Genomic DNA, 26,552 nt, shown 5'->3' with positions numbered 1-26,552 from the left:
GAGAGGGAGCGGGCATGACTGCTCTTGGAGCTCTGACAGGAAACTTTCTTGTTGTTGCTCCGCTCCTCAGCAGCAGCAGCAGTAGTCGTTTACCATCTGAAATGCACTTGCCTGGACTCTGCGGAGTTTGTGAGACTTTTGAAGCCATGGCTCTCCATCTTCTTTTACGCACAGCGCGTCACTGAAGAACACCGTAACCGTGAACTTTTCCGGGATAAACGTTGGAACTTAATGACATTTCTTTGCTTTTAACGCACGCTAGAAATGAGGATGGAGACGGTGTTTTACCTGCTTGCCTTCACGTTGGCCCGGGTTAGCTGGGGTCTTGGATATTCGGAGTCCAGTGTTCAGACGGGACAGAGAGCGGCGAGCAGACACAGGTAGGACCAACAAGAACGGAATCACACGTGTGTGAATGTTTATACCTGTGGTTAGTTGTGTTGAAGCCTTCATTGGAAACATGTTTATTTAAGATTATGATGACGGGGAGGGTTTCCATAGTGAGGTACGGTGACCTTCAGGGGTCCTTAGGGGCTTCCAGTGGGTCCTTCCTAACAACATATGAAATAGATGCTGAAACAACTGAGCGATTAATTCATTATTGATTGACAAATGGGAAGAATTATAAAAATATATTATAAATATATTATGATTATAAATGGAATATCTGTGTTTTGTCTGAGAGAACATGGCTTGTGAAGACTTCTGGAAAATTGATGGTTGATTAATCCACAAAAATAGTCAACATATTAATTGATGATAAAAAATAATCTTTAGTTGCAACCCTACTGTGTGATTCCCTGTAATTTACACTACACTACGACACATCTCAAATAATCTCACTTGAATAATTGATTGTGAAAATAAATTAATGAATAATAATTTAATTTAAGACTAAAAAAACCAGCACCAAAAAAAACCCTCCCCTATGGGGCCGAATGGGACAACATCTTCTCAGTATTGCCGATCATTACCTTCTTTCTGAGAACATAACGTGAAAATATGACTTTTTGCAGAAGTACACATGTTGTAAATTCTTATTTCTGAGGAAATATCTTATTGGTGATTAGGCCTCTTACACTGCAGGGGCCCTCCTTGATTGGGAGTTGATGGGTGGGTTGGGTTTGTGTGATGATACAGGGGGGCTAGAGCTGGACAGGGTTTATAGGGATTATAGATGTTTACTGTTTCAGGGCCCCTAGTGAAAGGTTTTCAGGGGGCCTAGAGTTTCTTGCAGCGCCCCCAGCTTCAGCTTTGTTGGAGGGGAATTCATCATTTTGGCAAACAGCATGTTCCAGTCAAGTAAAGGTGAATTGGCTCTACAGGGAGTGACAAGTTGCAGGGATACTGAACTGTGGATGTCATTAATCAAGACGACAGGTAGTGTATGATCTCTGGATTTGTAATTGAGTGATTCAGATTTAGGATTCCCAAACTGCACATCTTGCCCTTTTCTATGGGACAGTCAGGAAATCATTTAGATCTTAGAGACAGATAATTGATAGTTGCTTGTAAATCAGTGATGGCTGTTGGAGTCCCTGCTCATAAAGCTGTTAATACTGTCAGTGAGCCAACACATGCATGTTTTTATTGTGCTGTTGCTGCCCCATAGTCTGTTATTAGCATGTAATTGAGCTTCTGCTTGAGGGCTCCATATGTGGACGACCCCCTCACCTCTATAGACAGATGTGTGTGTGTGTGTGTGTGTGTGTGTGTGTGTGTGTGTGTGTGTGTGTGTGTGTGTGTGTGTGTGTGTGTGTGTGCTTGTAAATTAATGAATTAGGAAGTTTTGGCAAATTGAATGACTGAAAATGTAGGTGTGTGTGCATGAATAAAAGGATGAACAAGTGAATGAATGACAGAGACAATCTCTCACATGTGTTATGTGTCTGCCTGCATGCCTGCATGTGTTTGTACTTAACGTGTGTGTTTGTGTGTATGCAAGGCAGGCTAGGCTTCTGGAAATTGAGCTCCTGCAATATGAGCTTCTATCAGGGTTTTCTCCACATCAGAGCAAAGTGTGCTGCTGTGGCTGTGGCTGTGGCTGCCTGAGGGATGAGACATGGATGGCTGTTCTCTTTAGTGTTTGATGAAGCTAAACTGTTACTACTACTACTGTGGCTGAGGGAGGAACAGAAAGAGTAAGACATAGGGCAACAGATTGAGAAAGAATGGATTGAGTAAGTGGAAATGAGTGATAAAAGGTCAAGAGAAGGATAGGTGAATGAAAGAAAGAGTATCAGATTTAGAGAGGGTGAGATAAGTACTGAATTGTATTAGTACCCGGTATATGGAGCTAAAAAAGATATGGAGCGAAAAAAGAAATTGAAACTGAAAGTTCAAGTTTTGAAAAGTAGTTTCAGGTTGAATATTATTTTGATTCAGTTCTGTAATTCTTTAGAATAAATCATTTATTAAAATGTTTCACTTTCATATATATTTAGATATTTGAGTTCTCGTTTCTTTTTTGAAGATTTCATTTTTTATAGTTTCAAATCTTATTTTTTCGGTTTTCGACCTTTTTTTCACTTTCATATCGTAGTTTTTCACTTTCAGACTTTTGACCCTGATCTGGTGTGGGGGGTGTGGCTACAGCTGAGAGGGGCATTGAAATGTGAGTGACAGCAAAACAAAGAAGGCTGAGGACCTTCCTCAACCATGTTGCCTTCAGGAAGTGTAGGTACCTCGGGATATAGTATTTAACACTTTCTATACACCATATTCCTGTGATTGGCAATAAAGTAGTACTTTAAAAGTAGTATATTGACGTCATTGACAAAGTTCCGTTCGGTGTTAAGTTCTGGTGGAGCGGACGCCATCGCAGTGCTATGTGCAAGTGGGAAACGTAAATCCCTAAAGTGTGGCTGTTGAACTGCACAATCTGTCATAGTTCTGTCTAAGACAACGGCTTAACAGAACTTTGTCCCTGGTTGACATTTACGTTGAAATGTAATTTCAATTTCAATCTAAAAATAATAATAAATTAAACAACTATTGCTAGCGCATTAACTGAAAGTTTGACTTTATTCTTGACATTTCAACTTTATTCGCAAAATAAATAAAAAATCTTCCTCCTATTATTTTTTCCCCTTATTCCTGGCCTTAATTCTCTTCTGTGGATAAGTGAGAAGAAAAAAAGAAGGTAAAAGAACTAGCAAGACAAGAGAAAAGAGGTTAAATGAAACAGAGGATCTGGAGAAAAGAGAGAGAACCCGAGCAGGCGTGACAAGAGAGGATGAAAGAGTGAGACGGTGGGGAGGAGCAACAGGACAGGAGAAAAGACAGACTGACAGTAGAAGAGAAGACAGGGCCTGGGTCCTTAAAGGCCTTCCCCCTTGCTGAAACCAGTAGTCTATGAAGGAGTCAGCCTGGCTGGCCTGTGACGTACACACACACATACAAACCACACACACACAAAGTGACGCATCGGAGAGGAAGAATGCACTGGCCCGTGGCAATGCGTTTTGCCCCTCCGGCATCCATTTGAACCCAATTGATCTGTTTTGACAGATGTGTGAAGTATTCCATAAGTGATAAAGGCTGTTGAATGAACTGAAGACATCCAGCAGGGGTCTGAGGTGCGGCTCAGGAAGACCCTGAGCTGTCTAACACATCTCCTGCCAAAATGTCAGAGCTACACGTCACCCCAACAGCTCCAGACAACGACGCAGGAAGAGGCAAGGAGCGCTGTGTTTGAGGGCTGGATGCAGGGAGACTGCTGATATGTTTAGGTTCATGAACAGTTTAAAGGTCAAGACATTACATCACCGCTGGATGGTAGGGCATGCTTCATCATCATCTTGCTGTCATACTTATTTCCCCCTACATCTTTTTCTTTACATTAGCATTGGGGTGCTCCATGCAGGGGCCATTAGATAGATAAATGCACACATGTTTCTCTTATTCAATCTCTGGAGTTCAGTTGTTTAAAATAGGCTGTTTTATGGCCTCCTTCTTTGTGGATTGTAACAGAAAAAAACAGGAGAGCCAAAGAGACAAACTTATGTTCTGGGGCCAGAAACCCAGTAATGGCCAAATCATTTTTCATGATTTGGACTAGGGTTAAATTCCATGAATGACATACTGTATGCTACACTAAGTAGCCACTACCAATTTAAAGCCTTTGAGTTTGGCAGTTCTTCCGTCACCATGTTGTTTTTTGGCCATCTTGGTTTTTCTGAACAATAAGTAACAAAGAGAGGGTGGAGTTAAGTACAACCGAATGCCGAAGAAGACATGAAAACAAACAGAAACTGAAAACACACTGTGAAAGCGTTAAAATTCTGAGACAGCTAACAATCTAAGCAGTACACTATAACACATCTTCTATAAGCGTCAATGTTGTTTCACTTGTTTCGCAGAACTATTTGCTATTTGTATTTCTCTTTCTACATACTGTATGACAAATGGCACTGAGTTCATGCCTCTTCTGTTGTTGAAAAGAAATTGGTGAAATTAAAGAGGTCATAACAAAATAACTTCTGGAATACATTACAGCATCAGTAATTCTTGTTCTCTAATGGTGATAGAGTCCCCTGAGAATGCCATATGGTAAGGAAATCTGGGCACAGAGAGAGAATAATTGTCAGTAATCACTAAGCTTCTTTTAACAATTGCCTTGGAGCAAGCTAATCCACCCCAGTGGCTCCAGTGCAGCAGAAGTTTCTTAGCGTATGAATCTTAAGACACAATTGCGGGAAAAGCTTTGATAGCATTATATATTTCCCACAATGCACTATAATATGGTGAAAAGGCCTTGTCACTACAATTGTGATAGCGTACCAAAATGCGACAGTACGTCGCCAGGCAATTAGGCCATAACCGGATTGTCCTCTTCTCGGCAAGGATCCACATTCACTTCAACTGTCTGAGTTTATGCTTACTGCTAATTAGAGCAATAAACAAATCTAATTATATATGGTAATGTGAATGTGGGAAAAGGGATCGTTTCCAGTCACAGCCATTGTAGTTCAGTTACCATAGTTCCCAGCACGCATTTCATTTGAGAAAGCTTTCTTTACCTTATTTAGATAAACTTACAGAATACTATAGACAATTGGATCCCTTCCCAATATTCACCCCATCCCACCACACAGGAACAACAAACTATAAACCTCTTCTCAGCTTACAGACTAAACAGAACTACAAGACAAGACATCTCACTGAATTGACTGTTTTTGTACTTCAGCTAATAAAGATTTACCTGCATAAATTGTCTGTGTTATTTTTGGGCAAGTGAAATGTCAAGGCTTTGAGGAGATTTATGTCTGAAATGCGCATGCCTCCATAAATGGTTAAGATTCAAGTGAGCCTCAAAACCCTGCAGCCCTCCGAACGCTGACGTATCTGAGCGATAATGCTAAAGCAAATGGCAGTATCATGGACATTCTTTGTATATCTTCGTGACCGCCAGGCTAAACAATCAGAGAGAAGTTTACACAGTCACCCTGTCCCTTGATGCTGGAACGAGTCCAAAGAGAAAATGGTGTGCAAGTAAAATTAAATTTTACGACAGCCCAGAGGGACTGGAAGAATGCGTATGTCTGCCATTGTGTTTGTCTGTTGGTGTGCGATCACTCTAGCATGAGGGAGTGCACTCGAGTGTGTATGTTGTCGTTTGTGACAGTCTGTGTGCTTTGCGGTGTGTGTACAGGGGGTATACCTTTACAAGGATGTTGGAGGGGTGCTTGACCTTTGGGCCACAGTGAGACACGCCTCTTTCCATCCACTCATTCAGGTTGCTGTCGAAGCCTTCCCTTGAAGCTAAATGAAAGATCTCTCAACAATAGGCGCCGCCAAGTGACTTCTTTGTTTAAGTAGTAAACCTCAGCTCCCCTTTTTTCTTTCTTACATTCCATTTTACTCCCACTTACTCTCTATGTCACTTTTGTCAATGATTATTCCCGTTTTACCCACAATTCTCCTCTGTAGGGCTCATGCAGAGATGCTTTTGAATAACATGGACCTGGTATGTGTGGGTTGAGTTGTCAGACCACAGCTTCTTGCATGGCTGTGAAGTGCATGTCTGCATTTTTATAAGGCGGTGAAATTTATTGGAAAATAAAGTGATGCTCAGACAGGTGTAAGAGTTCCACTCACACTGAGTTATGGCTCAATAAATAAAAAAGAAGACGTGTACAATGGATGTTTCGCTGCTCGGCGCCTGGCAGGGAAGTAATGAAAACATTGTTTGTATGTATGTGTTTGCAGGAGAAGGACAAAGTGTATTTGTGTTAATTAACAAGCATGTAAGTGTGTTGAGGCTAGTTTCCTGTGCTTGTTTGTGTATCCATCTGGGTATGTCTTTAATGTGCGTCAAACAGCTCCTGATATGCTAATACTACTTTTTGTGCTTGTCACTTTCAGCTCACCCTTTCCCATGTATTTCTCCTTAAATCTGCTATAGTCAATATTTTATCACTTGACTATAAATATGAGAAAGTGGCCGCTTGTGACAAACACAGAAACTTATCACTTGACTAGACTTGATTTTAGTGACTTTCAGCTCATTGTTTTGGTTTTACGGCCCGCAACTTCACTGTTTTGGTTTACTCTCACCGCTCTCATCTGTGTTGTTTCCAGATGCAGCAGCAGTTGCTCAACACCCAACAGCACACAGACAACGTTACTGACTAACTGGTGATCACAGTGGAGCATTTAGCAGCTAAAGAGCCCGATATTTACCTCAGGCGTTAGTGCTACGTATCTGCTGCTTGTGTAAATTAGCAACATGCCATATTGTGTTTACAGATTGTTTCCACTGCCCATAAGTGGCATCAATCAATGCAGATTTAAAATACACTGTAGATTTTTTCTTAGAAAATAATCAAAGTAAGAATGTCTTTATGGCTTTATCTGTATCACTTTGCCAAAAATATGCACATGCACACAGCAATGCCATACACAGTACTGGTGATGGTTTGATGCTGTTCCACTGATGACTGTTTTGGATTTGCCAACCCAACCAGTTAGACCTCATCTTTGAAGTCTTTCCACTTGTAAAAGTGAAACATGGTGTTAGACAACACTTCTGATAAACATTTAGTTTTACAAGAGAGAAAACAAAAGGACTGTGGTTGGTTGATTTGTCAATTTTGGTCAACAAAATGTTTTATTTATAACGTTGCAGCAAGATTGAAAAGAAAAAGGGGGCACGGACAAATAAGACAGAACAGCACCATAAAACACTGCAGTCAAGTTAGCCTTGGTTTGGATTTTGATGTCTAATAATACTATTACCGTAGTGGTATCTTTGGAAACCCTGAGATCTCTGGGAAATAAAGTTCTGTATATAAATAAGTTATTGACATGTCTGTCTTTATCTGCTGTTATCTGCTAAACATTCTACAAATACATATTGTAGTAATAAACATTCAGAAATATGTGCAGGAACTGGACTGTTTATGTGCAGTTGTTATTTTTCTGTGGTTCTGATAAAGGAAAGGAAACAGGGAGATTAGCTGCTGAATATGCCATTGAAGACACACATACACACACACACACACACATACACACACACACACACACACACACACACACACACACACACACACACACACACACACACACACACACTGTCAATTAAACACCATGTTACGTTGTTTACTGTCATTTTCATGTTTAATTGGCATTAGTATGTTAAGAATACGATGTAGTAAAGTGGGACAATAAGCAGGTTAGCCTCACAATCTTTTTATGTTTGTGTCTATGTGTGTATCTGCATGCCTGTGAGAGTCCTTGTCTGGCTGTGTAAGTCTCTTGTGAGTGCATGAATGCATGTGTTTGTCTGTTTAATGACTTGTATGTGCTTATAATTGTATTTCACACTTATGGAAAATATGCCAAGTATAGTTATTGGACTTTCATCTCAGCAATTTCTCTGCGGCCATTTAGATTAATTGGACTTCATAGGATTACTGTTTGGAATGCTTAACTTCACACTGGTTAGAGGAACAGAGAGAGCGAAAGAGAGGGAGAGAGAGAGAGAGAGAGAGAGAGAGAGAGAGAGACAAGGAAAGGCCAATGGGTTTAGAGCTTCTAAAATGTTCTTATTCAAATGCTTTGAATTTGTCACCCATGCACACATTAACAAATTCACTGTACTCTTTTTTGTGAAGGGTATATGCATAAGCGAAGGCACGTGCACACACACACACACACACACACACACACACACACACACACACACACACACACACACACACACGCACACACACACACACACACACACACACACACACACACACAATACATTACATTAAAGTTAATTTAGCTGACGCTTTTGTCCAAAGCGACGTACAAGAAGTGCAAACAATCATGGAGATACAACTCCGAACAGCAAGAGTCTTGTAATTACAATTGCTTCAAATAGGTACAATCGTATAAGTGAACACTGTCTTCAAATAAGCCCGTTTGAAGTGCAGCAACATAAGTGCAACATACAGAAACAATAGAATACAAATTCAACTATTAGATATAATAAGCCAAACCAATATAAGTGCAACATACAAAGAACAGTTATTTAGTTTTCTTCATTCGCCGAGGTGCAGTCGAAACAGGTGAGTTTTCAGTCTGCGACGGAAGGTGTAAAGACTGTCTGCTGTCCTGATATCAATGGGGAAGTTGTTCCACCATTTTGGAGCCAGGATAGTAAACAGGGGGGTTTTGTTTGAGAGAAATCTGGGTCCCACTCGTAGTGAGGGAGTGGTGAGCCGATTGGTCGACGCGGAGCGAAGTGAACGCGCTGGGGTGTATGGTTCGACCATGGCCTGGATGTAGGAAGGGGCTGATCCATTCACAGCACGGTAGGCCAGCACCAGAGTCTTGAAGCAGATTCGGGCCGCCACTGGTAGCCAGTGAAGGGAGCGGAGAAGCAGTGTAGTGTGGGAGAACTTGGGTAGATTGAAGACCAGTCGGGGCTGCTGCATTCTGGACACTAACACTTAGTCATCCTCCTACAAACATAAAGGCTTCTCTTATGTATTGGAGTTAGGAGCCCATGATGGAAAGATGGAAAATGAACCATGGTGTGCAGAGTAAGTGTGGGTGTTTGGAAGCTGCGGAGACGGAGGGAGTTGTGTGTTTGCGTCTGTAGTAGTGATGTGCGGACCGATTCTTTTTATATAATTGGTTCCTTTGAGTTGATACATGTAAATGTATCGAACCTTTCAAACCTTGCGAACCTTTCGAGTTTTGATACTTTTTGCGAAATATGGGGTCAGTTTCTCCAGAGATGCTCTGTGAGTAGTACATGCACGGTCGACAGCTAGTGCTGACCGCCCCACAAAACCTCTCTGCAATGCATTAGCAGTCATCATGTATAAGTTTACATTAATCAAGATATAAAATATTAATTTTAATGCATTGATTCAGCATCCCACTTGTATGTACAAAGGCTATGCGATGTTTCAAAACATTTAACGACAGGTTCAATCCATTATTTGTCACCAGCTGCAGTGTATGCTTAAAACAGGCAACTGAGTTTACTCTTCTGGGAGAGTTTTAGCAGCCACGGTGTCTCGTGCATTGTCGTAGACACATCCAGACACTTACCCAGCAACTTTAAGTCTCCACAGCATCATGTAGTTTAGCTGTGAGGTTGCCAGTTTTGCGTGTCTGCCTGTCATAACGTTTATCTGTTAGGGTTTCTGCCAGTGCATTGCAAGCGGATTAAAATATAGGGGTTTAGCAACAACTCCGGCTCAGGCTCACTTAAGGTGGGCTGACCTTGAAGGTTAGCTATTCTCCTTTTAGTTATTTTTTTGCTGTTTAATTGATAGCATTAATTTGTCAACATTCGTGCAGTTTGTTAATGTGTTAAACGGTTAATTATTAACATCCGTCCGCGTCACGCAAATACAGGAAACGGCTATTAACGTGTTGTTTAAACGCTATTAGCAATAAAATACTACACATCTTCTTTATTGCGTCTCCACATTTCAACCTTAAAGCTCATAAACACACCGAAGTTGAAGAACGACTTCCCAACTGTGGAAATGGCACAATCCGAGGAGCACATGAATGCACCATTAACCTGCCGTTTCTATCGATTTGAGTCCAAGTCAATTGGTCCTGGTGCTGTTGCTGCAGCTGCCAGGCTGTCTTGACTCGAGTCACTTTTATATTATTATATTATATTAAAGACATTCGTCTCGTTGTCCTACGCTTTGAGTGACTGCTCCACCTTAGCACGCAGCGTGAGCCGTATCTATAGTAACAGCGAGTGGGAAAAGTCAGGGATTGAAGAGCACACTAAAAAGAGTCGTTGAATAAAGATTTGTTCGTTCATTTCCGCCATCACTAGTCTGTATGTATATGTGCGTGTATGTGTCCACATCTGTCTCTGCTCAGTGGTGAAAAAAAGAGAGATGGTTAGGTTTATTTATATAAACAGTGTCTGTTCTCCATCAGCGCAGATAGGGTGTGAACGCTGCCAACTTTATACTTTATCTGCTGTGTCTGTGACCCTGGGAGTCAGTTAGTCAGGATAATAGATTGTCAGAACTGGCCCACTGAATCACAGCGACAAAAACAACAGTAGAACTACAGGGGGAAGAAACAGAGCTGTTTTGAATTATCACCGCTGTCTTATTTCAAATGTTTTTTATCCCTTCTGTGTTGGTCCAGCTCCTGATGGAGATACTTTGCATCCAACATGGACAGTACAGGATTAGAAACCGCAGATAAACCAGGGCATAATGCAATGGGAATCACTGTGAGGAGAGAGACAGCTGTGTTTGGAAGCGCTGACGTTGGCTGTTTTCAGATGTATGGTGGCAGAGTTTTGCTCTGACACACCAGCGCTCCAAGCTCTGATAGAATCATTAACTCCAATGTAACGAACCACAGAACAGTGAAGCAAAGCAATACATAGAGGAGGCCATGTGAAACACTGTGAAGAACCGCAAGTCTTTGGAAAGGAGCTACAGAACTGTTTGATTTCAGCCAAATGACATTCCCTTATGCTCCACTTGGTGTTGCCTCCAGGCTGAGATGAATCCCCCCCGAAATTAGATTTGATTTTGAATCAGCTCAAAGCAACATGATATACAGTGAAAATACATAATCAGCAAAACTTACATAGTGAAACGTTTTTCCATAAGCTGTTTTTTGTATAAAGCTAGGGCTCCAAGATTACATTCTGTCTTCTTTTGCAAAAAAGAAACCATCACACACATTACTGGCTTACAATGCTATACAGCTCCAGTGTAACATCACCAGGCATAACGTATAGCCTGAACTACACTTTGCGACATGAAGGAAACCTTTTTTTTTCTTACTTTAGAATCATGCTAATTTGGAACCTTTTTAAAATGAAATGATTATGGTAAAGGATGTTAAATGCCATTGAGACATTGTATGTAGTGTAGTGGGCTATACAAAAAAACTTGACTTGAGTATAAGAACTTTTTTAATTTGTCAGAACATCAAGCTGAAGCTACAATTTCTCCTTACAGTTTCTCCTTACCATTTGTTTAGGGTTCAGTTCACCAAAGAAATTAAAAATAAAACATATTTTCTTACTTACCTCTAGTGGTATGTAGAATTGACCAACTGATAATGGATTTTGAGACTCATACAAATATGGATATTGAGTTTTATATGTCTGATGTTGTTACATTGACAAACATTTTTGAGATTTTGGCGGCAGAAATCACGTTAGCAAATACTGTAAAAGCAAAACTGTATAGCTAAACTAATACAGTGTGCTGAGGCCATTGTAGGTTCAAATGTTTTATTACTGAGCCGGGGGAGGGGGTCATTTTCTGAGAAAGAAACTACAGCCGCTTGCCGAGTAATATTTCTACAGTGGATGACCTAATCAAATCATACTTTGTAATCGGATTTAGCAATAAAGAGATACTTGTGACTTTAGCCCAGAATCTCCATATTATCATAAGCATCTGAACTTTGAAGAGACATTTCTGTGAATTGGGCCCATTCAGAAGAAAACAACATACTGATTTGGAGGTGATAGTTTTCGTGCATCTGGAACTACACTAAACTGCCTGTTTACCAGCAGTGTGTGTGGTGTGATGAGGTTGATCCAACCTTGGAAAGCGAAGCCATGTGGTCCCATATATATATACACAGTATATTTGAATTTTCCTTTTGATTCTTGAGAAAACCCTTACTGTAGAGTTAATTGGTCCTGTTCACTTTCCCATGTACAGTAGCAACAGGAACAGGAGGTCAGGAGGTACAGGGGAGGATCAGTTAGTCAGAAAAGCTTTGGAATGAAGGGGAGGATCACGGTCTCGGGGGATCAGGGGAGAGGTGTAGTAACACAGAGGGTGAGATAGAGAAAATAAAAACAAGTTGAAAGGTTGAGAAAGAAGCAGAAAATAAACAGAGATGGACTAGGAGAGACGCAGGTGGAGAGGGGTGAATTGGAAGAGACAGCAAGAGTCAGACAAAGAGTGAGATGGGAAGAAAGAGATCCACACGGACAAGAAGCCTAAACAACTAAATGAGTTACACAGAGAGAGAGAGACAGAGCCAGAGAGAAAGACTGACAGACATGAAGACAGATAGAAAGAAAGAGACATAGAGAGACAGACTGACAGCCATGAAGACAGACAAAGTGAGGAAAGCTGCTGATTGACATTCCAGCATGAAGGAACTCCTTGTATGCTTCAACTTTTATCCGAAAGTCCTTCATAGCCCCGCTCAGATGAATCTGAGAGTGACACTAATTGGACATAATAACCACGAGGGAAATAGCAGTGGATCGGGATTCTGGGTAATATGAAAATGATGATAGAAAGCGACTGAAGGACGTCTGTGTCTTAAACCTATCCGCTGTTAGGTCAACGGAGGTCAAATTGAGTCACAAGGGGAGTATGTGGGAGTGTGTGTGTTTCTTGTAATTATGTCCCTTTTGAGTTTGAGTTTAAAGACATTTTTATGAGAATGTTTTTGTTATGTGGAATTTGGACAGTATTCACTCAACAGGGGTATTTTAGAATGAATATGTTGAGCAAGGATTTAGAGTAGGATTAAGTTGAAACATGAATTAACCTTAAACTGCTATAATCAATATTTTTATTTATTAACAATGGATCAAATCTAATGTGAAAAGTTGCTCATAGTGACGAACCCACACTATTTCAGGCACAGCAGGCAGCTGTTTTTCTATAAAAACCCATTGTACGCTACGGGACAGACAAAGTCAGTGAATGGCTGGTGGACATAGTGGAGCATTTGGCAGCTATGAGCTGGATATTTCCAGGAGTTAGTAAAAAAAAAAGTACTTAGTAGAAAAAGTACTTAAATGGGACTGAATATTCCACTCATTCACTAAGCGGTAGGAAACACGACTCCCAATAAATGCTCATGTTGCTCCGTGTCTGCTGGATGTGTAAAAAAGCTATTTTCTAACTATATCACTATATCATACTATGTGGCTACAAAATCAATGAATCTAGGTTTAAAATCCGAATTTGAGTAAAAATTGAAAGGACGTTTAAAGGAGGTTCTTACCTGTAGTGCTATTTTATCATCTACATTGTTTTGGTGTGAGTTGTTCAGTGTTGGAGATATCGGCCGTAGAGATGTCTGATTTTTCTCGAATATATTAGAACAAGATGGCGATCAAACTTGTGGAGCTCAAAGTGCCCAAAAATACATTTGAAAAACTCAACAGTGAAGTCTCTTTTCAGAAATCATGACCCGGTTACTCAGACTTTGTTGTGAGCAGTTTCATGTAGGAACTTTTTTCTTTCTACCAGACTACAACCGCCAATCGTATCACCGCACAGAAGGAAACATGCACCCACTCATGAACGAAAGACTCATGTTTACTTGTTGGCGCATGTAGTTTGACCCATACCTCCAGCACTTGGCAAGTCACACCAAATCAATCTAGATAAATAGCACTACAGGTAAGACGAAACAATATTTATTTTTGATTTTGGGGTGAACTGTCACTTTAACCTCAAGTGTTCAACCACAAGTTATTACCTTTAATACAATTGATTCATTGTGATGTTGAAGGGAGCTCTACCCAACCACTTTCAGCTCTGTTTTTTGGTTTTCCAGCTGTGTGGAATGAATGTACCCAATGGTGGTTTTTCACATGGATATGCACAGTGTGTGTGTGTGTGTGTGTGTGTGTGTGTGTGTGTGTGTGTGTGTGTGGGTGTGTGTGTGTGTGTGTGTGTGTGTGTGTGTCTTTGTGTGGGTTGGTTGGTGTGGAGTTTGGGAGGCATACAATGCTAGCCATTGTTGAAATCTTGCAGTTATCCTGAACTGATCTGACATTTGCACCAGCGGACAATTTCTCTTGAATGTTGTACAGAAAAATAATCAGTCCGGGGTTTGAGATATTGATCTGGAAACTCACAGTGGAGTTTCACAGAGTTTCATGACCAGATTTTTGATTATTATTTTTGCAAATCTTTCCTTTCTTTTGCCTGGAAACAAAGAGTAGCGCAGAGTGTATACTGAGTGTGTACGTGTGTGTAAGAGGGCTGCTATGTTTGTGTCAACGCCTGACTCTACACTTACTGTAAACTGCCAGTCATCACACAGTTATTCATTTGTAATTTCCTTTTGCCTGCTTGTGTGTGTTTTCATAGGAACTGGTGTGCTTATGTGGTGACACGCACTGTTAGCTGTGTGATGGAGGATGGGGTGGAGACGTACATCAAACCAGACTATCAACGCTGTACCTGGGGTCAATGTCCTCGAGTTGCGTAAGTATCTACTACCTCTCTTTTTTTCGTACTTCACGTCTTCTCTGATTCTTCCGCTCTGTTGCTGGAATCTAATCTGTATTCGATCTTGCTCCTCCAACTTCCTGTCCTATTCCACATGAGTTTGTTTCCTCTATCCATCCACATTTTCTCTGTTTCCTGTCTGTGGATACTGAATTCACTAAGCTCCTCATTTTCTCAGGAGAGTCTGGTCAGGAAGGTGTCTGGTTGTAGCTGGACTTGTGTGTAGACAGAACACAGACAGACTTTAGCTCTTTTCTCATATGAACTCCGGATAATGTCTGGAGTATCAGGTCTGCACATTGTCCGGAGTTTCCCTTTCACACATTTTCCGTGTCGGAAGCATTCTCACCTACTAGAAAGTAGAGCGTGCAGGATGCTCAACTTCACGTGGATTGTACCGCGGTCATGTAGGCGGCTCGTAAATTTGCCATACCTTGAATTTGTCGGACAATTTTGGCGTTGGCCATTGCCAAAAGAAAGACTTGCATCTTAGCCTCGCTTTTTTTTTTCCATTTGCATTTTTGTGTAAATTACCATTCTTCTTCTGGATTTTTGTTTTCTTCTGGTTTTGTGCCAGCCGCATGGAAACGTCATCAACACACCCACTCACTCGCCATGAATGTCCTGGACAATGAGCGTGCAGGAGGACATTCACACATGAGCTCAATCGGACATTAAACAGACTTAATACTGAGGAGCTGGCAGAGTAAAAGCCTGTTTGATGTGTGGTCCGAATGATTTCGTACCTTTGTGTTCTCACATTGAGCTCCTCCTCCATGTGTGAAGTGGTTAAAATTACTGCTCAGTGTTCGTCTGGTTAATCCCAATAATTACATTACAGGTAATTTAGCAGACACCCTTATCCAGAAAGACTTACAGTGATTTAACTACAGGGACAGTCTCTCTGGAGCAATTCAGGCTTAAGTACCTTGCTCAGGGGCACAATGGTGGCAGCACTGGCATTGAACTCACAACCATCTGGTGTTCTGTTTGGAACTAGGCCATCACCACCCAATAATGAAGTACTGTTCTCAATCTCACACACTACTTTCGTGGAGCTCCAGTATGCCAGGTGCAGATGTGGTGGTATGTTGAAGCACATTTACTATAGATATGATTGATTTAATGATTTTTCCAAATGTGGATGTTTTGCTCGCAAGACAACATTAATCAAGCGCTCCTGATGTTTTCCCTCTTTTGAAGTTCTCACCATGTTGTCTGACCCTAGCCTGGCTGCCTGATCCCCATGCTTGCCAGGGGCCTCAGACTAAACCTGGGCTATGCTAAGAATGAAGCCAACAGGAGTTCCAGGCACCACAGTCTAGTCTCCTACCCTGTAAAAACAATCTCTTCATCTTAATCTGTCTTTCTTTCTTTTTATGACTCCTTTCTTACTCTTTATCCAACTCCTCCTCACGCCACCTCGCGAGGCCCCGTTTTTGTTTTTCCTCTGAGAGTACGGCGGATCCCTTTTTCTCACGCTCTCAGAGCGGGGAGCTAGAAGATGAAATCTTTACTATGGCGCAGAAAAGGCTCTGCGATACCTACAGTGATGTTTGTGGGTTGGCATAAAGGAGAGCAACCTGCTAAACCTTCACAGTCAGGGCTTGTTAATGTGCCTGTGACGTTGCCATAAATCTTTAGTGAGACTTCCGGCCAATTCTGGTCTATTTATTGCATCGTTACCAACATTACTAACAGGGAGTCACAGAGCTAAGTAACACATTAATGATACAACTACAGAAGAGCTATCAAAAAAAAATCCATCTTTTTTCAGATGATTAGTCTTTGAGCAAGAAATCAAGATTTAGTACTGGCTAAATGCAATGATAACATGCAAATGTTAAGGTGGTATAATGTCTATGTTCAACATTTTTGTTGTTGTTGCACTAAACACAAAACAACATATGGGAATGTCAGGTATGTTTTGCAGGAATTTGGTCATAAACCAAAGTATATTATATTTTTGACCCAATGAAAAGTCAGAGTTTCACTAAATTAAGTAGGATTCATCCTGATGGTACCATAAATGTTTCAAAAGTTGTAGAGATATTTCAGTCTGGACAAAAGTGGTGGACCAACCAACCGTCAAACCAACATTGCCATTGATAGAGCCACGTTGCAAGCAGGGCTAAAAAATCAAGTCATGAGTCCGTGTCATTAGTGTCCTGTCAAATAGTCACAAATAAAAGTTCAGATGAGATTTTTATGTCTGAAATGTCTGTATCATCCTCAGCTACCGGACATACAGGAGGCCAAGGTATAAGGTAGCTTACAAGATGGTTACAGAAATGGAGTGGAAGTGCTGCCATGGTTATTCCGGGGAAAACTGCATCGATGGGCCAAAGGGAACCACCGACACTCAGGTCAATGGAGGGCAACCCCGTGTCACGCAGACTGGCTACAACACAGGCGGCGGACAGAGAGGAGAAGGTGGAGATGGTAGGAACGCTCTATGAAATCCAAAATGCATCTACTTAAAATATGGTTTTATGTTATCAGGATGCACTTGATTATTTTTTGATAATACAATATATGGCACTCAGTTATTCTTTGCATCTGAAGAATACAATATGCTTTATTGTAAAACCCTCAGAGGGGTTATAAGTGAACCCCATATGAAAAGGTTGTTTTTTATATAGCTCGGTGGGTTCAACATTAAACCCTTGAAATATTTGAAATATAAAAGGGTTCACTGTAGAACCCCATGGGTAGGTCTTGATCAAGTAGAAGGTGGAAAGGTTCTGGAGGGAACACTCACAGATGGTTCTAGGTTTACCCATTTATATTGGGTTCTAGATTAAACCCTCTGAAAGTGTCCAGGTGGAACCTTTATAAAATGGTATATAAGTGGTTATACTAGGAACCAAAAGGGGTTCTCATAGCCGAATAATCATATATGGTTCCAGTTAGCACCAGTGTAAATAAGCAAAAATGAAAGTTGAAGTTCTTGAAAATAAGAAAAAAAGAGTTCAACACCCAAAAACTATTTTCATAAGGACGGTGTCTGTAGTTTGATCAGTACTCGGTTGAAGGCACTGAAAACACACGCAAACAACACCCCAACTGTCATCAGATTTGTATTCAAATGTTGCTAAACTCTGATTGGTGCACAGAAATACATGACATCACCATTCTCTAACTGAGCTCTAACTCTTACTTCTGAACTTGTTCCAGTGATGAAAGCAAGGACATACACACAAATAAGAAACATTTCAGTTGAAATTACCAAAACGGTTGAAAGTTTAGCAGGAAATGTTTATGTAGGATGTAATCGCAATGTATAGGAAGCGGATTGAGAAAAAGGGTTTTCAGCGCCCTTAACAACTCTGTCTGTACATGTTAAAGGTTCCATGCTTTGTTGACTTCACATTGTGCATGCAGTATATATAAAAACATGGCTGTTATTCTTTGTCTCCAGGTGACAGTGAGAAGATTAAACAGCTGGAGGAAACAATCCGTGGTCTGTCCAAAGACCTCCACAACATGCAGACCACCATCCACGGCATAAACCAGAGGCTGTATGTGGATGTATTTTTTAATACATCATGTTTCATGTTTTTGTTTTATATCTTGGAGCATATTCATCTACTCACCAAAATCCTGTTTACAGTCAGGAAACTCTTTGTTTTGTTTGGCTGGCTTTACACGGTGAAAGTATAGTTGGTTGCAACTCAGTTGAAACTAAGTTCCAATTGAGTTGCATGCAACACACTTGCTTCACTCCTATCACCCAGTACACGGGGAATGTACACTGTGTGTCATTTCATGTTTATTGTAGTTTATTTCAGCAGTTCAGTTTAGTGAGAGATGATACTCTTGTTTATTAACATATATACAGAGATGTGGGTATAGTATGAAGTTATAAATAGTTAATCCTCACCAAGAGCCCAATAGGATGAATCATCAATACACAGAATGTGTTATTTGACTGTGCACAAGCAGAATCAGCTAAATTTAGACTAAACACATCCTCTCCACACATCACTTTCCAGTGTATATGATTCATTTTTAAATTAAGAAATGTGTAAATTATTCTTACATTTTTCACTTTTCTCAACTCTTCTCCTGTATAGGCCTGGTCTGAATGGGGCAATTGTTCCCGCTGATTCAGCTCAGCCACACATGAAGGAAACTATCAACAGTATCCAGACCAAGCTGGACCATCTCTACAACAGGACAAGGGTAAACAGCATATGTTTCTCTTTTATTGTATTATTTTTACAGTCTTTATGTTTAGAATTTACATGCAAGGGTAGATCATTTTACTTTAAGTGGACATTCACTTGCTTAGGTCCATGACCAGACCCTGCTCAACATCAACAACCACCTGGTAAATGGAGGGGGCAATGAACTAGATGGAGTGGGCAGAGGAGAAGGAGGACCTGGGGGAAAGCAGCTAAATACTCTAAAGGAGGAGATACTGACGGAGCTGGAGAGAAGGGTGTCTCTGTCCTGCTCCGCTTGCCAGGTGAAGCTCAATATGTAAAAATCCGATCTCAGGCACAAACATTACTCTACTTTGTTAAAGCCATTTTTATGGTGGCACCCTGTGTGATTTCTAGTGCCCTAGTTAAAATTAAAGAAGCAAAACAACTTTTCAGTTCAAATTAAAATGGCCTCTGAAAAAACAAAGAAGTTAATTTCTTAGCTCATTTAGATCTACCAATGGTTCATATAAACTGTAGCTGGATACCTTACTCAACTTGAGGCTCAGGGGGGGTGATTTGATGAAAATACATTGATAGCAAGTTACAAATTACTTTAGAAATCAAACAATATGGGACGCATTATCAACCACCATAATATAAAATTGAAACAAACTATACAACCAGCAAATGAATTCCAGTCCTCATATTCTCTGTTCCCTCCAGGCTGGTGTAGAGGACCTAAGGCGCCAGCAGCAAGAGGACAGGGAGCGGATCCAAGGTCTGGAGAAGCTGATCAGCTCCATGGACCAGCACCTGAGGCAGAGCCTGGACATATCCCACAGTGAGACACAACGCTCCCAGGCCTGCTGCAACACAGTCACTGAGCTGGAGAACAGGCTGTTGGGTCTAGAGGTCCGTGTCACCTCGACAGCTAACAAGTGTGACACTATTAAAGGGCGGCTGGATAAGGAGCTAGCTGGGACAGGTGGAGGAAAGGGAAGAGTGACAGAGGACAGGTTGAATGGCAGACTGAGAGAATTGGAGAAGAGGGTGAATAACACGGTAAGGAAGACAGAGCAGAGGTGTACTAACACCGGGAACAACATGAAGGACAACGTCCAGAGGGACGTCACACAGCTGCGTAACATGGTCCTAAGTCGACTGGACGACCACAGCTTCAAGATCGGCAAAATAGAGCTGGACGTGGCTGTTCTCGGAGATACGGTCACTGACCACAGTCGGCGTTTAAATCAGCTGGAGAACATCACAACCTTCCTGGACAGAAGGCTAACATCGACCACAAACATGTGCAATGAGACCTGCGGGCTGAACGGAAAAGGCCGTAAGACTGATGACACGGTGAAAACCTTAGAGTGGAGAGTTGTGGCCAACCAAGAGGACATCCAGAAGTTTAACACCAGGTTAAATGATTTGTCCGTGTCAGGGGACTCGCTGATTGACAGAGTGATCAACTTAACAGACAATGTCAAAAAGATAATAGCTGTGACGGGAGAGAGCGGCGAACATTTCAACCGGATTGTCACAGAGGTTGAAACATTGGGCCGTGATTTTGAGGACTGTTCTATTTGCAGCAGTGTAGACGAGGACTTGCGCTCGCTCGCCAACTCCACCGAGATCGGTTTCAGCAAGTGCCAGTCAGAATTGACAGATCTGCGGCGAAAGGTCGACTCAGGAGAATCTGTCTGCTCTCAGGTGTGCTCCAACCTTCAGGAGGAAGTGGGACGACTCAGAGAGGAAGTGGAGGAGTGTACCGGACAGTGTAAAGTCAACATCAATGATCTGAAAAAACGCTTGGACGGTCATGGTGTCCACAGTGGAAGATTAGGAGGAGATCTGAAGTCCATTCAAGGAGAGCTGGCTGGGGTCATGGTCACATTTAACTCCATCAATAACACTTTGAAGGGCCTGGGAAGGACTATACAGACACATGGGAACACGCTGACTGATCTGACCAACACCAAGGACAACATATTCTCAGAGGTAAGATGATGCAGTGATGATTAAGATATGCTGCTATGCTGCTATGCTGCTGATTTATATGATACTGTCTAATCATGACCATTGTCATGGGTTGTATTTTTCAATGAGTTGCCAGCAATTCTACCAAAGAAAGGTTTTCCCTTCTCAGATTTAATTTAAATGTTTCATAGTAATAGTAATAGCATAGTTAGCTGTTTAGTTGTGTTTTCTGTAAGTCCTTAAATGGGACATATAATTCTGGTGGAAAGAAATGTTGAATGTTGAAAAACACTACTAAAAAGTAATATAATCAGCCAAAGTATTGGACAAATAAAAATAGCAATCAATCAATGCAGTTTCATTGTGGAAAGACTGGCCGCTGTGCCACGAGCCATATTGCTAGATAAAAAAAGCAAAGATTTAGTGAAAATAACTATAATCTGTGTAGCATAATAGGATTTCTCCCCTCGTTCCTTTTTAAACATGACCCCTCAGATTTATCTTGTGACCCCTTTAGGGTTCTGGAGCCCTAGGTTGAGACACTGTACTACAATACGTAGATGTCAGAATTAAACAGGAAAGATCAAGCTACCTTTATGATAATGTTGATTGTAATACTGCTTTTGAACTATATGTTTATTTATTAAGTTAAAGTACATATTACAGTAAAACCTTTCTTTATGGACTTTGAAAACAACACTATATCAAACAAGCAGGCCTCATGGTTATCTTGGCAACGGTGTTTTCATATAATATTATTATAGTTAGGAAAATATTTGAGCATATTATAAACATTTGAGTCTTCTTGACAGACATGGCTTGGATAATAGGTTTACATATTTTTGTGTGCTTAAGATAAATAAATCGGAGACAAGGTTTAAAAAATGTATATTTATAGGAGAACTTTCTCAAAAGGAACTCATTCAAAAAACACACATTAACACGTATCTACATTCTCTACCAGGTGGACAATTTGCAGAAGGAGCTGACGGAGCATGTTGACGACTCGAAGATTCGATTCGGAGGTCTGGGCAAAGAGATCCAAATAATTAGGAGCAACTTTGTGACGGAGGTGGGGGAGTGCCGGCGGTCCAGCGATGGCTTGGAGAGAAGACTCTCCAAGCTGGAGGGAGTGTGCGGACGCTTCGACTCTTTTTCAGATAGCCTGGAGAGGATCAAGGAGGGCCTGAACCGACATGTGTCTGGGCTGTGGAGCTGCGTTAATGGACTCAATGTCACAGTAACGTCTCAAGGAGATCTTATCGACAATATCCAGAACGTCCAGCTGGAGGACGTCCATTCCAACATACACAGACTGAATTCCTCAGTGGTGGACTTGGTCAAGGAGTTCCACAGTTTCATAGAGCAGAACTTCATGGGTGAGTTGCAAAGGACGGAGGGAATGGGATTTGACTTTTGGACAAGAGATAGTCCAAGGGAGGCTAGGTCAGGAAGAGGGAAAAAAGACCAAAGAAAGAATCCAGGCTGTCATCCTGAGAAGCATTCACGTAAAGAGCCTATAAAGTCTGCAATCTGTCTGAAAGAGGAGTTTTAGTAAACACAAGGGTGAAAGGCAAATCCTGAGGCACACCAGGTTAAATGTCTTTCTTGGCTTACTGTGCATGTTTTTAGAATTTTCCTAAGAGAAACTATTACTGCTAAAGAAGATTTCCAGTAGCCTATTTCCCAGCTGTAATTTCTCATTAAATATTGTTCTCCCCCAGGTCCACCTGGTCTACCGGGCACCCGTGGAGAGAGAGGCGAGCATGGAACCCAGGGTCCTATGGGACCCCAAGGGATTGTGGGACCTCCAGGCAGAGAGGGCAAGCAGGGACTAACTGGACCACCAGGTAAAGACAATACTACATGTTGTTTAATAAAATAACATGATTTACAAGCTCTATCTTGGATCTTTCTCTCATCACATCTACTGTGGATACATTTTGATAAGAACAAAAAAAATAAACATCAAGAATGATATCTTTGGATGTTTAACTCACTGTTTTTATCTTTCATCTTACTTTGTAGGTCTCAGAGGTGAACAGGGTATGTGTTGGTCTTACTAAACAGCAGATGAAAGCACTTGTTACTGTTTGATCTTTATTTCAGACTAACTCCTTCTCTACGTCTCTCCACCATGATCAGGTCTTGCAGGGTCTGATGCCCACGTTCCTCGCCTTTCTTTCTCTGCTGCACTGACTCGGCCGATGAGAAACGCAGGAACCATAGTGTTCAACAAGGTCTTAGTCAATGAAAATAATAACTACAATCCCAAGACAGGTGAGTACAGCTGGCATTTGAACAGGTGCTTACCAAAATCAGTACTCTCTTTAAGTAAAATCATCTCCAGGAAAAGTACTCTAAAAACACTGCCGGAACCCAAATTCAGCAGTGAATGCATTTTGTTAAATTTATGGCATTGAAAAAAAAGTGTAACAGTTAGTTAAGATAATCCAAAAACCGTACTGTGAGCAGCTTTCATTTCAAGTCATTTATTCTTTAGAAATCTATTAAAACATTTTGACAGTAAGGTTGTGTATTACCCTGTGATCTTTTTTCACTTTTTATTCAGTTAGTTGATTTGTTAGGCTTCACACACAGGGGGCGTTTTCTCCGTGCATTAATTTGCACGTCAATATGTTTGTTCAAACTGTTGTTTTTGTTATGAATGCTTCCACACAGAACTCGAACATGACGTGGCAAAGCGAAGTCTTTTTTTCAGAATAAGGTTGATTTTTCTGAGCTGGATGGATGTCATGTCAAAATGTACACTATAGTAGTGTAGCCGAGGTTTATGCGTTGTGTCTGTACTTTTGAGGATTATAAAACAATACAGAGGCTCGTAGTTCGAATCAAGACAGGAAACTTTATTGACCCTTTCAACGTTGACAAAGGTGGTGCATATCAGATCATCTATTTCTACTCTTACCTTTCACAATGAAAGCCCTAGACATATACTCTGTGTAACTGTAAGAGCTTTTTGTTTAAAGGAAATTTAATAAAATAGGAAATTATATTGAATCCATAACCTTTCTATTTAAAACTTTTTGTTGCAACTGTCGCAAATTCACATCGCTGCCAGTGATAATAGTTTTGATGCAAAATATTCACAGGCGAGTATTTAGCGTTTCGAGTTGTGTATTTGTCACGCCCAAAGTGCGAAAAAAGCCTTTAGTCCCGCCTACAAAGCTCTGATTGGTCAGTTATTTCTACACTGGCGAACATAGCTGTTAGTGGTCACAAGACCAGACCTATTTGTTCTGAATCAGGCAATGATGTGAGCACGGCAATCACAATTCCACTCGCCTCTATTGTATTGTAGTTTCTGACCCTTTAAAATAGTGTTGTTGTCATTCATTTTTCAACACATATTATTAAATTGACTTCCAAAGTTTATTAGAGCAAACAAGTCTGAGGTCTTCATGACAGCAAATGCACAACATTTAGTCTTTCTTGTTACCTGCTTCCATCCTTCAGGTTATTTCACAGCTCCAGTGAGTGGGAAGTACTTCTTCAGCGCCATACTTACGGGCCATAAAAACATGAAGATCGAGGCTGTGTTGTCCATGTCCAACACTGGTGTGGCCCGAGTGGACTCAGCTGGATATCAACCTGAAGGCCTGGAGAAGCCCATGGCGGAGGCCAAACACATCCCTGGAGCTCTGGCTGTCTTCAACATCATCCTGCCCATGGAGGCAGGGGACACAGTCTGTATCGACCTCGTCACTGGCAAACTGGCCTACTCGTCTGAACCGTTGACCATCTTCAGCGGGATGCTGCTGTACGAAACCATCTGATTTGATGTGGTCTCATTGTAATCAGCCTCTCTCGGTGAAACGTTCAACATGAGAGCATTTCATTCGTCCACTGGACTCTAAAAAAAAGAGCCACTGGCTGAGCATTCAAAGAGACTGAAATAACTGGACTGAATTCAGCAAAGAGAAATATACTTTATATAGGACAACAAAAAAAGTTATTTTCAATCACAATAATTTTTTGTGTGTTTCACAGCTTTAAGGAAAACTATTTGTGCAAAGAGCCCTTGTGTTTTTTAACCTATGACGTGCTGTCTTCAGAAAAAGCCACTGCAGGGTTATTTTATAATTCCATATTTCATGCTGTTCTTTAAACTTGAATTTTTTACCGATTACACCAAGATAGCCTTCAGGTCTTTCTTGTGTTAATGAAAGGACATTTATTCAAAAGAAAAAAGATTAAGGATGTGGGGGTCTTTTGTTGTTTTGTGTGTAATCCACTCAAAGCATATAAAATGGTCAGAGGTTATTTCAAACAGTTTCTAATGTTGTTTCTTTTCTACATATTCACAGTTTCACTTTGACCACAAGCTGATTCCCAGAAACACAACAATGAATGCCAATTGTCTTGGAAAAAATGCTGAGTGATGTAGGCGAAGGGTACACAGTCCAAACCACTATTCTTTAGAAGGAAATGCACAAATGAAGTCACTGACAGTTCATTCGAAAAACCACAGGATTTTATAAATCATACAACAGCAAAACAATAAGACCATTTTAGGACATTAGCTATGCCCAGAAACATGAGGGGAGGAGGAAGGTGGTCAGGGGCAAGAATGGGGATTTTTCCCCTCTGTCCTAATAAGGGCCATCTAAAGTTGGAAAAGGATCAAGTAGTTAAAGTTATGAAGCTGTTACTATCATTTTTGTAAAGCTAATAATAATACATAAGGAAGCTGAATCCTTGTGTCTATGCAACAAATCCCATGTCTTTCATGAATACAAACACTTCCTGCCTTTAGAAGTCTAATTAAAATATCTCCAGAAGTGGAAAATGTGCATGATATCAAGTTTGTAGATATTCTTAAATGGAAATTAAAAGGAACATTTTCTGCAGAGACAATACAGCAGATTGGCTGACATATTGCATTATATTTACATTAGGGTGGAAGAAATACATGGAATAATATCAGCATATTAAGGTTTGCTCACAATGCATATTTCTTTCACAGTTTATCCTCAGTGTTCAGTGTGGGAATGTCATTTTATATGTTTCTATGCATTGTATAACCTTGAAGGAATGTAAATATTTTTCAGCGGTTTTGCCCATATAAGATTTTTACGAGTTACCACTTCACCTTGCAGATATTGTATATGTTTTGTATGTGTTTGCCATATGTGTGCCTCAAATACAGACACCCTGTTTTACACAGCTGATTTCAACAGTCTCACGTTTATCCTTATTGTGTGCCTTTATTAAATGAGCGAGTATGTGCCAGTTTTTACACACTGTTTAGCCTGCTTTAGATTTATTTAATCTGTCACTTTTTTGGCTTTCACAAATGCACACAGCTGGATTGATTTTTTATTTCTGGCTCCTACTTAAACCTCCCACATCTCTTTCTCTTGACTTTAGTAGGTTAATTTTAGCTGAGAACTTCAAGGAGATAGTAGAAAAGCCAATTCTTATGTTGCACTGCAGTGACACCTTGTGTTCAGTATCGTTACCATCATAGCTCTAATATTGCTGCTGAAGAACCTTGATGACTTTTAAGAAGTCCCATGAAGTAAAGAGTATCACGTGCCTCTTCCATTCTTTGCACATGCATTGCTTATCAATGGGAATTACAGGTCCCTTTATAAACCTCTCTGCACTCAATAGCTGTTATTCCACTGTCACTCACACAAACAAAGTCATTGCTAAAACTATGTAAATTTATATATGC

At 40.8% G+C, this 26,552-nt stretch overlaps 1 protein-coding gene across 1 annotated transcript; it reads left to right on the top strand.

Annotated features, from left to right (window-relative positions):
• emilin1a (elastin microfibril interfacer 1a) lies at window positions 1–26,049 on the top strand. Its single transcript, XM_029425706.1, has 12 exons — window positions 1–380; window positions 14,580–14,696; window positions 16,957–17,162; window positions 18,142–18,241; window positions 18,797–18,905; window positions 19,015–19,191; window positions 19,595–20,872; window positions 21,816–22,230; window positions 22,576–22,701; window positions 22,880–22,897; window positions 22,997–23,131; window positions 24,329–26,049. The coding sequence occupies exons 1-12, from the start codon at window positions 265–267 to the stop codon at window positions 24,646–24,648; spliced, it is 3,117 nt and encodes a 1,038-aa protein (XP_029281566.1). The 5' UTR covers window positions 1–264; the 3' UTR covers window positions 24,649–26,049.
• Window positions 26,050–26,552: the final 503 nt, after the last annotated feature.

The sequence above is a fragment of the Cottoperca gobio genome, chromosome 24 (genome assembly GCF_900634415.1).
Source record: "Cottoperca gobio chromosome 24, fCotGob3.1, whole genome shotgun sequence".
Taxonomy (NCBI): Eukaryota; Metazoa; Chordata; class Actinopteri; order Perciformes; family Bovichtidae; genus Cottoperca; species Cottoperca gobio.
The sequence above is the reverse complement of the archived record's forward strand: the minus strand, read 5'-3'. Positions and strand labels throughout refer to the sequence as shown.